Genomic DNA, 17,291 nt, shown 5'->3' on the forward strand with positions numbered 1-17,291 from the left:
ACAATACCGACGATAACTAGAGGCCTTTTGGCCAAAAAGAAACTATCGATTCCGAACTTGAGTTAACAAATATGCATCCGAACTCAATGGCGGAAAAAACACGAACTTGAGTTAACAAATATGCATCCGAACCCAATGGCGGAAAAAAACAATCTGAGGATGGAGTTGATGCCCATGTGCACTGTAGTCCAGGGAAGGAGCCACCTATCTCGTGATACTTCTAAGACTCTTCCAGGACAACAATGTGCAATCATCCGGACCCAACCCTAGGCGGCGATCTATGCACAGATATGAATTCAGCAGCCCACATGCCTCGAACAGCTGAAGCTAAAAAGCCACCTGATTACAAACAGAATTGCTTTATGTGTAATAAAGATGAGACCTATGGCATTTTGATCACTAGTGCTTTTAGGCAAAGAGTAAAGGATTGGAGTAAGGTTGGGCTGTTTTTGCAGATTGAGTAGTAGAGAGTGAGTAGTACATAGTGAGCAGAGAGTACTAGAGAGTCCTAAAAATGAATGTGTCCTTGTGTAACGTAACTGGTGCTCATGTAAAGCACCCCAATACCTTTGGGTCGAGTTCATGCTGTTTAAAGCTACCCCCTCAAAAAGAGAACGTTGAAGAAAATAAAAATTAGCTGGGCATTTGTTCCAATTGCACGTCCAGAGTTGTGTCGTGTAAAATACGGACCATATTCTTTCAACAGCCATAACCTTGTCAGGCAAACTAATATGCCTTCATAACTCTTCTTACTTCTAAGTTCAGAATCAAGAGGTATTGACTGACTTTAATATGGCAGCTGCTATGAATGACTACGCCCATTGGGAGGATACGGTAAGGCAACGAAGCACACATGCTTCGTCAGATACCACCGAAACTGCCACTGGCTACAAGAACACTCCATCAGAGATAAATAGTGCCATAATTGGCCACAGCTGCTCTAAGTCACAGGAAAAAGGCGGCCGCGCTGACTGTAAAAAGGCAGCCTAGACACTACCCACAGGCTGGGGAAAGCTGGCAGCCACCGGCTCCTTCCCTACAATCTTACCATTTGCGCACCTTCCAGATGGCCGCCATCACTTTAACATCATCTTTGGCCCGGCTACGCGTCTCGGCTCTGCCAGAGGCCCGGACATGGTGGCACTGGACCAATGCGACTCTTAACCCTCTACCTTTCCCGGGGCAGTCCCGTGGCCTTCTCCGCTCATCACTCACTCTCAACACAGAGACGGGCGGAGCATGAGGGATGGTGGGTGCTGACGTAAGCCTTAATCGTTCCACCCTTCAACCCTCCCCAAGCGGATCAACTCGTCTAGCCGTAGTGAGGACTGGTTGCGGCGTGGCTAATCCATGCCTCCTAGTTTCTAAAAAGCTTTAACAAGGCTTGCGGAATATGTTCATTTATTTATGCGTGACCGCACATGTCCCGCATGAAATAATATTTTGCAATTCTACTTTTCTCCTCGCGCAAATTACCCTGCTTACAGTATACATTATAATCTCAAAACACTCAAATTAATCGGGTTGGGGATGGAAACCAGAGTACTTGTGTTCAAATAGTCAAGTAATCTGTTTCTTACCTGGAGTCTGGCCTCGTTGTGAACCTTATGCATTCTGCCCGTCAATAGAGCGCTCCTCACTAGGGGCAGTAAGGGCATTATAAATGTACACCATCAACAACAAATAGCTTCTAGCAGTCCAGTCACTGAACCGAAGCGGTTGTCTGACGTAGACTTTTCTCTTCCCCAGACTTCCTTCTGCTGTAAAAGGTTGCTAATCTTAAGGAGGCAGGCCCCATAAAGATAACAAATCTTTTACAGCAGAATGAACCCAGTCTGAAAAGGACGGGGCTAAAAGAGAAAGAAGTATGTCACTAACACCTCTTTTCGAATGACTGGCCACCATTTAGCATGAACGGTGAGGCCAGCCAATGGAAAAGAGGGGCAGGGCTTAACCTCACTAGTGAAATATACCCTCTAAACATAAGATCTCATCAGCTCGACTGAGCATGTGCGCAGGCTTACACTAGCCGAGACCTAAAAACCACAATCAATCAACAAAATCTCTCTTTAAAGAGGATGCTGTCTACCTCGCCTCATTTACGATATTTACTGTTAAAAGAAAGGGCTATGCAGACCAGTTGTTATCTTAAGAACATTCTAAATCTAACTGGATTAAACAGCAAAGAAAACAAAACGGAAATGTGCCTTCAGACAGGCACCTGTTTAAAGGTTATTTTGTAAAGATGTTAGGTACAAGTATGCAGAAATATTTGGTATTTATAACTATCAGTTACTCCCTAATGAAAAAGAAATGTTTACTGAATAATGAGAATTGCATGATTCCCGCCACTGTAACGTGTATAGCCTTTATCCTTCGGACACACTTCCTTGCTCTGGAAATGTGCTGCACATTCAAATATTGAATAGGTAATAGGTTTAAGTAATGTAAAGGCAGCCATTTTTGTGGTGGAGTGGCTCTGAGCCCCCCAGACAGAGCTCCAGGTGATAAAAAATAAACGTGGTTGCGAATTGGGAACATTGATGCTTTTCTGTCCAGTATAGTTTCCCCCAAATTCCCTTAAATTATGGAGATGTAGAACCTTTTTAGTTGGAAAAGTGTAAAGCATCAAATTATATCCTACATCTGAATTAATAAAGGCGCAGCTAGGTCCACTCTAGAACCCTGGGGCCTCTACAAGAAGATAGTGAGTGATATGGACATTTGAAAAAGTGTTAAAGAATAAAAAACAGAAGAGCATTTAGCGTAACCTGACTCGCACAGAAATAGAAAGAACCTAAAACTCACAGACTGAATATGCTTCATGTCGCCCATGGGCAATGCACTTTGAGGTCAACAATTCCAAAAGCATGTTTTTGCTAACAACCAAAATAATGTTCCTACTTCATCCAGGATGAGTTCCACTCAGAGAAGAAACAACAAATTAGGACTGAAGTCTTCTGGCTGTCCTAGTCTGCTAAAAAAGAGATTTTAACACCTTGACTGCTGTGGCTTTTCCTCTCCTGTGCTGTCATTTTATGACAACCATTGTTCATGACGAGCTCAGCTCGTCATAAGCACAGCTCCACTGTGCCTCATGACGAGCTGAGCTCGTCATGAGCATCGAAGGGGTTAAAGGTATCAACGTGAAGCACAAGTTACTACTTGTGTAACGAGATATTTGTAAGCGACATTAGTTGGTGATCGATTCCTTACCTTAGAATATCCCCAGGCATCAGACTCGATCCGGAAAGTTTTGCTTAGCAGTACCCCTGCGCGTCAGTAGGTGGCCCCCTGCAGCTCCGCTTCCATCACTGGCGTTGTAAGTGCCGAGATGACGTCACAGAGACTACTTAGGCGCCACCCATGCGCACTGACGTCAGTTCTGTACACTACTTTCCACGCCAGGAACGCAGAGCCATGCACGATATTGACCAATGGTGCAGAAAACTAGGGCCCTGAAAGGGATGTCCTTAACCCTAGTAATCAGGTCGCAGAAAGGGGAGGATGGGCGGGGCGGTAAGGAATCTATCACTAACTAATGCCTCTTACAGATATATCGTTACACAAGTAGTAACTTGTGCATCTTAAAGAGACACGTTAATGATAGATTCCTTATTTTAGAATAGATACCCCAGCAATACCAACCCCGGTGGTGGGTCTGCAAACAAGATTACACCAGAAAGTCACGGAGCACAGAACGGCCAAAGAAGCTGTCTCTCTGGACCTGACTGTCAAGGCAGTAGTGCTTGGTAAACGTGTGCAGCGAGGCCCAGGTAGCTGCCTGACAAACATCCTGCAAGGGAACGCCACATCCCAAGGCAGTAGTGGCTGCCGTTGCCTTGGTGGAATGGGCACGCAGCCTCAAAGGAGGCTCCTTCCTAGCCAAGGAGTAACACGCTTTGATGCACAGAACCACCCACCGGGAGAAGGTCCGCTTGTGCACAGCCCAACCTTTTTTGGCGCCCACGTACCCAACAAAGAGCTAGTCATCCACCCGGAACTGTTGTGTGCGCTGCAGATAGAAAGAGAGTGCCTGTTTTGGGTCCACACAGTGGAGCCACTCCTCCTCCCTAGTGGAATGCGGAGACGGAAAGAAGGTAGGCAAAGTGATGGTCTGCCTGATGTGGAAGGGCGTGACAACCTTTGGCAAGAAAGAAGGGCGGGTCCTCAGAACCACCTTGTCTGGATGAACAGAGAGGAAAGGAGGTTTGGAAGAGAGAGCCTGGAGCTCACTCACCCTTCTGGCAGAGGTGATAGCTATCAGGAAAGCCGTCTTGAGAGTGAGACTACGTAAGGGACAGTTATGAAGGGGCTCAAAGGGAGCGCACATCAGAAAAGCCAAGAAAAGATTCAAGTCCCACTGAGGCATTATGAAAGGCACGGGTGGAAACGTATGTGTAATGCCTTTGAGGAAACGGTTAACAACCGGGAACCTAAAAAGAGAAGGCTGATCTGGAAGCCGTAGAAAGGCAGAGATGGCCGAAAGATAACCTTTGATAGTGCCCAGAGCAGAATCCTGCTGGGCCAAGGAAAGGAGGAACAGAAGAACTTCGGAAAGAGGGCCAGAAACTGGATCCACAGCTTTTGCCGTGCACCATTCCACAAATTTGTTCCACCTGAAGGCATATACCGTTTTAGTGGAGGGACGCCGGGCTGCCAAAATAACATCACAGACTTCGGGAGGAAGGTCGAAAGCTGTCAACTGTTGGCGCTCAATCTCCATGCATGGAGGTGGAGGCTGGACAGGTTCGGGTGAAGGACCGTACCCTGCTGCTGCAACAGAAGATCCTCCCGAGGAGACAGACGGAGTGGGGGATCTACCGCCATGCTGAGTAGCTGGTAATACCGGTATCTTCATGCCCAGTGTGGAGCCACAAGGATGATTTGGGCCCGGTAACGCCTGATCTTCAGTAATCTGGGCAGAAGTGGTATAGGTGGAAAGGCATATAACAAACCACAACTCCACTCGCAATGAAAGGCGTCGCGGAGAGAGTGCCGCCTTGGAAATTCCAACGTGCAGAACTGATGACATTGCGCATTCTCTTCAGTGGCGAATAGATCTAACCAAGACTTTCCCCACTGCTGAAAGAGACCTTGCGCTACATCCGAGTTCAGACGCCATTCGTGATCCATCAAGCACCAGCGGCTGAGTTTGTCCGCCCTGGCGTTCAGAGAACCTGCCAGGTGTTGAACCACCAAGGTAATGCCTTGATGTTCTAGCCATGTCCAGAGGCGCAGAGCCTCCCAACGTAGGGTCCAGGACCCCACCCGCACTGTTTATTGCAATACAACATGGCGGTGGTGTTGTTCGTGAACACCTGCACCACACTTCCCCAGACAAAGGGAAGGAATGCTTTCAGTGCAAGCCGAGTCGCCGGAAGCTCCAAAAGGTTGATATGGAGCCGGGACTCCACCGGAGACCAGAGGCCTCTGATCTCGGCCTCTCCCAACTCAGGAGGGACGCATCAGTCACCACTGTGTGCTCCGGTTGGGGAAGGGAGAGAGATATGCCCCTGACCCAATCTCGATTCGTGAGCCACCACTACAATTGTTGGGCCATGTCCTCCGAGATCTGGACATGATCGGACAGGTTTCCCTGATGTTGCGCCCACTGAAACTTCAGGTCCCACTGCAGCACCCGCATATGCCATCTGGCATGTGTCACAAGCAGGATGCAGGAGGCCATCAGGCCCAGAAGCCGGAGGGTCAACCTGCCAAACCCGGGAAAGAGGCCAAAAGATCAGAATCATAGTCTGAATATCCCGGACTCGCTGCTCGGGAGGATAAACCCTAAACAGCGTAGAATCCAGAACCGCTCCGATGAAGGGGAGCTTCTGAGAAGGACTCAGGTGCAGATGCAGGAAGTCGGCAGTAGTCTGAAGGTGGCTGACAACTTTTTGGGGCGAGCCTGCCAACAACAACCAGTCTTCGAGGTAGGCTAAGACTGACACCCCTGACCTACGCAGGTGAGCTGCGACTACCGCCATCACTTTCGTGAACACCCGAGGGACGCTGGTAAGGCCGAAGGGGAGCACGGCAAACTGAAAATGCTCCTGGCCTACTGTGAACCGCAAGTAACGCCGGTGGGCCGGCAGGACGGGGATGTGAAAAAAAGCGTCCTGCAAGTCCAACGCTACCATCCAGTCTCCAAGGTCGAGGGCAGCCAGGACCTGAGCCAGAGTCAGCATTTTGAATTTCTCCTTCCGGAGGAAGTGATTGACGTCCCGGAGGTCCAAGATGGGGCGCAGACCCCCCTTGTCCTTCTTGGAGACAAGTAAGTAGTGGGAATAACAACCACTCCCTACTTCCTGCCCGGGAAGGCACTTGATGGCCCCCTTGGCCAAGAAGGCCGTAATTTCCAGTTGGAGAAGAAGCAAATGATCTCCCAACATGCGGTGGCACTGAGGTGGCATGGCCAGAGGGGAGGAATGAAAGGGGAGAGAATAACCGTTTCGGATTATTTGCAGCACCCATTTGTCCGATGTGATATTGCGCCAGTGGGGGAGGTGGTGGCGGATCCTGCCACCCACCGGTGTGGAGTGCTCCAAAAGCACGGACTAGGAAGATTCGGAGGCAGGAGCAGCGGAGGTTGAGGTGGACTGACCTGCGCGCAGATTTCTCGACCCGCCCCTGCGGAAGCCACGGCCGCGCTGCACAGGCGTGTTGGAGGAACATGCCTGGGTGCCTCTGCCCTGGCCACGAAAGGAACGAAAACTAGACCTAAGGACTTGGCCATGTCCCGCGAGTCCTTAAAACGCTCCAAAGCACTGTCGGCCTTATCGCCAAACAAACGGGTGCCGTTGAAGGGCATATCCATGAGCGAGCCCTAGACATCAGGGGAAAACCCAGTCAAACGTACCCAGGCGTGGCGTCGCAACGCCACCATTGTAGACATCGCCCTACCCAACGAGTCAGTGGTGTCCAAACCACACCGAATGGCGAACTTAGCCGCATCCTTTCCTTCAGCAGTCGCCTGAGAAAGGACAGCCTGGACTTCCTCAGAACACGGAGGCAACACCTGAGCAACGGTATCCCACACTGCACAAGAGTAGTGGCCCAACAAGCAAGCAGTGTTTAACGACTGCAGCCCCAAGTTGGCCGAAGAGAACAACCGCTTACCAAACTAATCTAATTTCTTGGAGTCCTTATCCGGCAGAGCCGTGGGAAAGGCACTCAGCGATGTTGAGGCCTGGATAACCAGACTCTCAGGCGTGGGATGGGTGGTCAGAAAGGCAGGGTCGCCAGGCGGTGGCGTCTGGCAATGTTTTTATCCACTGGAGACCCCGTGGCTGGCTGCGACCAAGTCCCCAAGAGGAAGTCGGTAAGGGTGTCATTAAAGGAAAGCAACGGCTCCGCCGAAGTAGACACTGTTTGGAGCACCTCAGTGAGGAGGTTGGTTTTGAGGGCCACTGTGGAGAGGTCAAGGTTGAGGGCCTCAGCAGCCCGACGGAGCACTGTCGTGTAGGAAGCACCCTCCCTCAATCGTGGGTGGGGGAGAGGCAAACACCGGGTCATAAGAGACTTCGAGGTCACCGGCATCCTCCAGGTCGTCCACCTAATCCTGCTCTGAGTCACACTGCCGGGCAAGGGGGTCCTCGGATCCTTCCCAGTCCTCCTCCGCCTCCGGCACCTGAGGGGCTGGTCGTGGCAGCAGGGCCGGAGCAGGGACAAACTGCGTCGGGAATGACGCCTCCCAATGCGGATCCCAGGTTGGAACAAAATGGTCCTGGAACCGAGGCAAGGGTGGAAGGAATGGCACCCAATGCATCGCCGAGGGCGGTGCAGGGGCCGGAGCCAGCAACGCCTCACCTCCTGGCGCCGGAGCCAACAGCGTAGAATCCTGTGGCCCCGGGGCTGGATCCACTGGAGGAACCGCCGGGCCGACAAGATCTGGACAAGGAGCCCGAAGGCATGTCGGCGGGAGCCCGAGGCCTAAAAAGGCGGTCCATGGCAGCAAGAAACTCTTGCACCTGTTCGGGAGTCGCCGAAGGACGCGGGTAGACCGTGGGACTCCCAGACTCCAGAGGAGCCGCAGGGGCGGAGCACTTGTCCCCCTCGTCCACCTCCGAGGAGCGACGGGGGGACGTCGCAGAGTGAACACGCTTCTTCGACTTCTTTTTATGGCTCCGGTTACCAGAATCCGAAGGTGAAGACTTGTAGCCCGAGGAGCGACGGCTCCTGTCCCGCGAGCAGTCCCAGGAATGGCCCTTAGATCCGGAGCGGCGGTGGGACGAATGCCGGACCTCCAGCAATTTCGGGGCCATGGCACGACAGTCCCGGGAGTCGTGGTCAGTCTCCAGGCAGTAGAGGCAAACATTGTGGGGGTCTGCCACCGACATATTACGGCGGCAGGCCCCACAGGACTTAAAGCCAGGCATCCCTACGTGCACCAGGAGAAAAAAAGGGGGGAGACAAAAGTCTCAAAGTAGTCAAAAAGTAACTACGGTACTTGCTCAATCAGGATCTGCACTTGCTGGCGTCAGCGCGCATGGGTGGCGCCTAAGTAGTCTCCGTGACATCATCTCGGTGCTTACAATGCCAGTGACGGACGCGGAGTCGTAGGACGCCACCTACTGACGCGCAGGGGTACTGCTAAGCAAAACTTTCCAGATCCAGTCTGGCGACTGGGGATATTCTAAGGTAAGGAATCTATCCCTAACGTGTCTTTCAGATAAGGACTTGAAGAATTAACCACATTAAGGAAGAAAGAAAATGCAATTTAACAAGAATCAGTTGGAAAATAGTCTACAGTACTTTAACTTGATAGTTATTCAAGAACTAGCCCAACAATTTAGGAACCTTAGGGGTGCAAAATCCTTGCTTACTTTTGAACAGGCAGAGGATGTCCAAAATCTGATGTGTATGCCTACCATGGTCATCAGAAAAGTACTCCTAGCTGTAAGTGAACATGAGAATGGTATTGCTCGAAAGAAAATGCAAATAATAATGTTACCACTATTAAAAAAAAGAAGGCTACATCATAGGAACACCGACACCTACTCATTGTTGGGACATAGTCAACATATTGCTTAGAGCTTAGTAGCTAAAGGACAGACTTCAGAAAAATGTCAAATACTAATCATTTTCTAGATTCACTGGTAGCGTTTTGGGTTTAACTGCAGTTCTTAACAGGCACTTCAGTGCCTGCCTTCGCATTTTTACAGCTATGAGAAACAAATAAAGGACATATAAGATGAAGAAAAGTGCAGAATGAACAAATACAAACCATGGAATATCCCACTGTAGCAAAAGAGAGAAGTTCATGATTGGAAAAAGTTTTCAAATTCAGTATATTGTGATGGTGGTTCTTGACAAGCCACAATATTCCTACATTCCAACATATCTAACAATAGCCGGATTGTAATGTTGGAAATAACAATGTGCTGGGCCTTTACAGGGACACTGTGGAGACAATTACTGGATCCCACCAAAAGATATGGAAGAAGGATTCAACAAGAATCAATGTTCACGATCTCACGGAGGCATAAAGAAATGCACGGTCTTCTTTGAAAGATTAATATGGTGCATATTTGTTATTGAACTCTACCGCCATGACTTGGGGATGCAGAGTAGACTTACACAATAATTGTTTACAGTTTTATGGAAAGGCTCAGGAGGAGGGTGTCAAGATCATTCTGTAAATGTAGCATCAAGCCATTACAGCTAGGTTTGGATTAGCCAGTCAGGCAGACAGGAGAAGATATTTTAACTTTAGGTTGCTGATGGGCTGTGATTACTGACAGTAATCACAGTGCAAACGCCTGGTACTATACACAGAAAACAGAGAAAATTGCTCAAGATGCTCTCCCCTCTTGCCAGATGCAGTACAGGACATGGTAAAGGAGCATTAACCTACACATGGTAAAATATGACCCTAGCACGGGGACTATTCACCATAGAAGACTGGTAAGCACCTTGGATCCAACATCTGCCCCACACATAGGAGAACGACTAAATGCTGGCTATTTTCCATATGTCATTTTGCCTTCTGACTCCGTCTCTTTTTCAGACTTTAAAAAGCCTCCAACAGTGTAGGTAGGGCAGGATGTGGCAGACAAACACGTACTCACCTGCTGTAAAGCTCTTTCTAGTGGAAACTATATCTAGGTTTGAATATTGTTATTATATCAATGTGTAACGTACAGTACCACAACCAGATATCAACAGAGATGTCACTTATAATACTATTACAACCATTGTCATACACACACAATACAAGAATAAATGTAAACGTTCAAGTTATTTAGAAGGATTATTGGAATGTGATCCTTAGAACTTATAAAATGGAATTTGGATTTGGTAACCAAAGTAGCAGTGTGGTCTCGCTACATGGTTCAAAACACCTATTCTCAGGAGTTTTTAGTTAGCAGGTCCTGTGCAACTTGGGTAAACATTGTTAGGGTGTGAATTACATCAGCGTAAATATACCCCCACCATATGGCTTTCAGCATTGCATATTGAAAAGGAAGCAGGATTTCCCTTACTACTTTTCCAGGTGACAGCAAAACAGTGAATGTCAGACTCCGGCTTGCTCAGCCCTATGGGCTTCCCAGGCCCGGAGATTAATCCATTGTAATTAGTGGCATCTCTTTCCGCCACATGGCACTAGCTGACAGTATATGAATTATACAGTTAATTAAATAAGCAAGTGTGCTCACTGAGCTTTCATAATTCAGTAATGTCGGAATGAAATGAGGGCACGCACGCCTGTGGTTGCCTGGGCGGATTTGAACATTGTTGTACGTCAGCTTTTTGATCTTCACTGTTCTTACCCAAAGGATGAATTCTGCTTGCAACCTAGTAGAAACATTAGTTTTCTGTCGGAATCTCAGTGACATTGGCATCAACGAAATTAAGCACCAGGAGTTTAGAATTGTTTTGGTCCGAACCTTTATCAACTAGAAAGCACATAGTTCAGTCTAAAACATATGGTGGAGGTCTGTTAACTACTGAACACACAGAATACCCCAAACGTGCACGCTAATCCAGTGAAAATTCAATACAAATTTGTTATTCAAGAACATACGGTTACAGTGCACTTCAGAACTGCAAATCACATTAAACTATTGTTCACTAGTTCATGCACAGTATATCAATGTTTGAGTAATAACTTACTGTGTGGTTGTGGTGGAGTTTCCTGCACCTCTATGTCCAACGTCTAAAGGCGTTCTTGGCTTCCAGTATTTTGAAAATGAACAGCTCATATCACAACTATAGTTCTTTATTGGTTTGATAACAATGAAGTCAACTATAAATGGAAATAAATTGGTTTAGTGCCACAATATTGTATTTTGGCATCCTGAATTAGTTTCCTTTGCACTTAACATAGGCTGGTTAGCTGAAGTATATATTAAGTACCTTATCGATTTCCAATTAATGTGACTAAGGACTGGATGGCTTGTTTTGATTTCTAGCAAGCTTTAGTAGCATAACATTTTTGCAAAAGAAATATATAAAGAATTAAAACGATTTCCACCACTAAAGCACTGTAACGACAAACAGCAGAATAAAAACTGAAAATATACAGCATTTACAAGAAATGTGTTAGAACTGGGTATGATCTCCTTATGGCCATTAATAAACTACAAATACCTATACTAAGAAATGTCACTGACTGGACAGGTGGTTCCTGTGCTCTGTGCATCACCGTCATTGGTTACCTCGCCGCCTGTTCCGACTGGGCAACCTTTAAGGTGGCTCGTTTATCCCATAGCCTGCAGATAAAGCTTTGAGCTCTGGTACCACCCCGACCCATAACAAATCTTTCAAAGGATATTATTGAATTGCATAAACATATACTACCAGTAAATGTAATATGTTCTTGTTAAATCATTCTCATTTTAAAAAGGTTCAGTCAAACATTTCCAACATTTTTCTTCAAATTACAAAATATGTATACCATTCAAAGTGTCTCAGTGGCCATTTTCTTTCTCTACTAGTACAGAAATCATTGCCAAGAGCTGCACTTTACTTTAATCTGCAAGGAACGGACTTCAAGCTTATGTCTTGTTTCTGCATAAATGGTAAAGTCCCACTTGTGCAACCGAGACTGGCAATATATTTATTGCAATATCAATGAATGGCATCCCTTATTTCCCTTTTCCACTAGTCTCTAGTTTTAGTTTCTTATTGTCTTAATAAACAGGGGGTGGTTAATTTTTATTTGCAGAAATGCATCGAGTCTCATCTGCCACTTTAATATTTTTTTTAACAGATTTTTAGGGGTTTATATGCTAGAGTTTTAAGACTATGATCCAACATTAGATCCTATTGTAAATCTAAGCTGTTTAATTCACAATAAAGGTTTTAGACTTCAAGGGTGCAAAACAGAAAGGCACTGACATTTCACAATATTTCAAACCTAGGAGGCTAGGTATATTTTTATTTTATTGGGGCAACAGAAGCGAGAAACCTCTCTGATATTTCTCCATACTATACAACAACATAAACGAATTGCAGTACTGTCAAACATCAGAGTGTGACAATTTACCTTTTGACCCCATGAAAAAAATATATTTTACAACTTCTACCTCCATCATTTCCAGTGATTACCAAGAAGATTAGCGCCAAGATGCTCCATCCGGAGCGATAGGCTGCGCTTAATAAATACCCACAAATACAAAATACAAATACAAGACGAATATGCAGTCATTAGCTCTTATGCTTTTAGCAGAGTGGCCAGTTCAAATAATCAATTGCCATACAGCCAATAAAAACCATTTAGCCCGTTCATGACCTTGGATGCTTAGCTCTGGTTATGTGTTTTTCTGAAAATATACTTCTCAAATTAAAGTCGTTGGTTAGCAAATTCAATAGCCTTTCTTCACTATACCACAAAACAATGATTTTGCCGCATTCAGGTACAGCATACATCAGCAACGCTGATTTGGAATTATGTATGCTAATAGAAATACGTCAGGACTGGAGGACAGGATGATGAATTCTTAAAATGTTACAACTGGTTGAAATGTATAACAATTCACAATAAACCCAAATAACCTTGGGAAATACCGACATAAGATCTGATACTCCAATCCACTCAAAGATGAGCCTTGATGCTCTACTCTTTGTCTCTTGAAGGTATTTGGCATCAGTGTCGATTTTAATTAGTTTGAAAGGGTCAGACTTTTGTCAGTTTAGTTCGAGTTTTAACCGAGGAATTTAGTTCAGGGGTGTAGGTCGATCACCTGCCCTATGGGAACTGGTACCTCAGGCAGAATTTGTGCATTGGAGGAAACCCACAATCCGTTTGATTGTTGTAATGAAGTCTCTTGGTCTTTCTTTTCCCATATGGTTCTTCTCACACTGGGGCGCAAGATTTAGCCCGACAAGTGCTGTGAACCCAACTGAAACCCAGAGATAAGGCAAGTTGGCGGGAAGCTCAAGTAGGTCAGCAATATCTGCCCCCAGCATATCTGGGGTGTAGATGTCTAAATTCTCTCAGGCAAGTGTCTAGCGATGATACTTCTGAAGGCAACCCATCATTTAGTGAGTCAGGTGAAATCCTTTGAGGATGGATCTTCACCCACTATTGATCCATTGGTCCTGTACGCTGTAAAAACGCCTTACATGACGCCATGAAACCTATGGTGGACAGAGGAAGATCAAATTACAGTAAAGCGAAGCTTCTACAGCCTCACAGCGTAGCTGGTCATGAGTATATGTTTAGATCACAATTATGAATAGTTGAACACAGCACACCTCACCCACAATTAGTGGCATGATTCCTCATTGGGCTCTACATCCAGACATTGGTTCTGTCCACAGGTGCTTAACCACTCGAATGGGAGCACTTAACATTTTGTGCTAGGGAGTGGAGGTAACTAGGTTATTGGAAATACTATTGTCTTAGGGGAAAAAAGTGTATATTTTTTTGCATTTCGGTTTGTTTGTTTTTGAGACCAGACTACCTACACCTATGTGAAACAGAAGTTAGTATCCCACCATTCTCTTTTTTAGTCGACATGTAGCAGCCTTTTTAATTGCCAAAAGGCAAGGAGGCTTTCATCAGGGCTGAAAGATCCGTATGTTTCTCATATTTCATGTTTATAGAAAACACAGACTAACGAACACAAACAAAACAAAATCATGCGAAGATATTTGCTCAGTGACTGGGTTTTCCAATGGAGTAAACAAACATACACATCATTAGTAAATACAGAGCACCAACACTACACTCAGGTGAAAAAAGTGGGCACAGTGATATGTTTTCATATCAGATTATCAGAACTCATCCTTTGCTCCAGAGTGAGAAACCTCTTGGGGGAAGAGAGAGAACAGCTACCTTCAGTCACAGTCACACTGACCATAAAGAAAACCAGTGAGAGGGGTGTCAAGATATTTAGTCCATTCCTCTCGCTGGTTTATCTAGAAGGGGAGACTGACAGAATATTTGGATAAAGAATCAGGAGACTGCATGTGATATTATACATCAGAATGTCAGAAAGTCTAATGGTGGGCGATGCAGTAGTCGTGGAGATACGCTGTCAATATCATGTTCTATCTTTGTTTAGTGTCTCCATTTGCTTTCATTAATGATATGTGAGTGCTAATTAATCAAAAGTGTGTATGCAAGATTAAATCAGGTATATATGTTTTAATTGCTCAGTACCAATCCAATCAATCCAAAAATTCTTTATTTCGGTCTTTAAGACCATAAAAGATGCATTGCATGATACATTAAAACAAGGATATTAAAAAGAGATGTGATTATAAAAAACACAAACATAAAATTAATTGCCAGGTCATTCCAAACATGATGAAGGATTAGAAAAACAGTTCATGGTTAGGAAATATTGCTCAGTACCTGCACGTGATAGTCAAGCTTACATGAATAGATTTGTGGTATTTAATCAATGCAGTTGACCATTTCATGTATAGAAAGATTATAATTGCATGTTACATTTTGTTGTCCTTTCAAAAGAACAATGCCTAAAAGAGTGAAAGGGCATTGCACCATTTAATATTGGACGTTTATTCTGAAAACGTTTAATAAAGCCCTGAATGATCTTATAAAAACTGAGCATAACGCGGGCCCGTGTTGTTTTTAACTTCACCCAATATAGCTTACATGATTGTCAGGAGGTGCACTCATTTCTTGACAACCTCCTTGCATCAACACATTTCAAAGTCATTTAAATGGTTTGATTGGGCCTTTGTGACTAATGCGTTTAGTTTTTCGAGTTCCTCGTCAATTCCAGAACCAAAAATCATCATTGTGTTAAGTAAGTACACCTGGATATCCATTTTGTTAGAGTGATGAGTTAGGGGCAGTACTGTTGCTTGCATGGAGTTCAATATGGCGGACCACAGATTAGGTTTGTTTCTCCGTAGTCTTTTAGTTGACTATTCCTCTATAGTTGCTCACTAGTTAATTATATTTGCCCCCTCCTCAGGGACTTGCAGAGAAGGATCCTAGTCATTGTTGTTTCATTTAAATTCAGGAAATGCAAAAACTTGAGGTACTCTTTTTGGTGCCCACCCATCTGCACCTGTTTCTGTATCCGTAAACATCACAACTTCAGGGGCATGCACAGGTGACCCGCCTGTGGCTACCACCCAGACAGGAGCTCGCCAGTGCCCCCGCAAGCAGCACCCAAATCTAACTGGGCTGCTTATGCAGGGCCCCCCTCACACTCTGAGTCAGCTGCTAAAAGCTTCCGCGCTATGGGTATAGGCAGACTCCCACACAGTCTCTCACGTCGACCCACTTAGTCTCTTGGCCTCTCACTGCAGGTTTCAGAAGATTTGCTGTTGCCTCTAGGGGTGCTGCTGCTGCTGCTGCTGCTGAGGTGGCCTTTTAACCTGTCCTTGTAACTTGACCTTTTAAATTAGGTTGTCCTATGCCAAACAATAGTGGCAAAGTATTCTTAGTCTTGTTCTTAGCCCTATAGTCATAGTCACACCACCTACAGGTACCTCCAGGTACCAGGCACAACTGACTTATGAGCAAGAGGCTCCATTCACCTCACCTCTGTTGCTGAGGCCACTACAATATGGCCTGGGCAGTTGAAATCAGATGTAAAATGAATGATGAAAGGTGAAGAAATGGGGCATTGTCGCGGAGTAGTGGAGTCCCAGTGCTCCCAGGCGTCTCGCGGACTAGGTCAACTCCCGGGAGTCAGCGCCCCACAGTCTTTTCACTGACTGCCACAGCCACCACCGCTCTTCTCTGCTTGCCAGATTGTCTCCAACACCACGCTAGTTGTCTCCGCCGCCGCTCCCGCGGCTTCCTGCAACCGCATGCTTGCAACGACACAGTGCGTCCAGACTTGATCAGCTGCTTGCAGTAGTGCATGAACGTATCTACTCTTAAGCATCGTATGGTCCCCTCATAAACGAACCCAACAAAAAGCGCTCAGGGATGCATTCCCTCACCAAGCAAGGGGCACAGAAAATTTCCCAGGCACCCTGTGAAGCCTCAATTTGCGCACAGGAGAAATCTTCACACCATCACAAAGTCAAAGCCTACAACAGAAACATTACGCTGTTTTCCAAGGAGGATACCCTGAGGTTAGTGGCAAAATTGATCATGACATGTGCTCAAGACTGAGGAAGAAGCAGAAGAAAACTCTAAATGGAACCACCATGAGCAAGGGCAACAAAAAGAGCAAAGTTACTAAACCAGAGGATGCGGAGGATTGGATTAGTGGAGGGAGAGTTAATGTCAGGCACTGAAGACTCGATGTGCGAGAAGACTTCGGGTTGGGAAAAACCTCAGACCAGGGGTGTAAACATGGGGGTGCAGTACCCCTGTACATCCTACAACACAAACTCAGAAAGGGCTGATCAGCAACACGAGCTCTAGAAAAAAAAGAGGGCCTCTTGTGGGCTTACGTTGATAGCAGCTCAAGTATGTCAGCATTGCACCGTGCACAGGATTAGGAAAATCAACAGGCGAAGAAGATAGGCACTTCTGTTGTGATATGGAATGGTTGTTGAACCACATGCAATCAAATATTAGTTCAATTGCAAAATAGCATGTTCTGCAACCTATAAATGCATTTTTTGTAATGCTCTTTTTGAAGTGCCACAGTGATGCCATGCTTGATAATTGGGAACAAATCAAGCATGTAAATCTAAGAAAGATCTAATGCTGGAGTAGAAACATTTTACTTCCCCTGTAAGCTTCGGTTTATTCCATGTTGTGCTGTAGATTCACATGCTGTGCATACTCCTGCCATATAGTGTGGGGCGCGGATGTGTGCAAGTTATTTTTGTTAAAAAAATTCTTCTTGAGTCACCACCTTTTACTTGAAATGCACATTTTTAAGCGCAATGGGAGGGAT

General features: G+C 45.8%; 1 protein-coding gene across 1 annotated transcript in view; it reads right to left on the reverse strand.

Moving 5' to 3' along the window:
* GPCPD1 (glycerophosphocholine phosphodiesterase 1) overlaps nucleotides 1-17,291 on the reverse strand; it is a 941,421-nt gene that overhangs the window by 551,362 nt on the left and 372,768 nt on the right. Inside the window, exon 10 of the mRNA XM_086927681.1 lies at nucleotides 11,119-11,251. Within this exon, the coding sequence (XP_086783807.1) occupies nucleotides 11,119-11,251 (133 nt within the window). The remainder of the gene's footprint in view (nucleotides 1-11,118; nucleotides 11,252-17,291) is intronic.

This window comes from Lissotriton vulgaris, chromosome 6, assembly GCF_964263255.1.
Source record: "Lissotriton vulgaris chromosome 6, aLisVul1.2, whole genome shotgun sequence".
Taxonomy (NCBI): Eukaryota; Metazoa; Chordata; class Amphibia; order Caudata; family Salamandridae; genus Lissotriton; species Lissotriton vulgaris.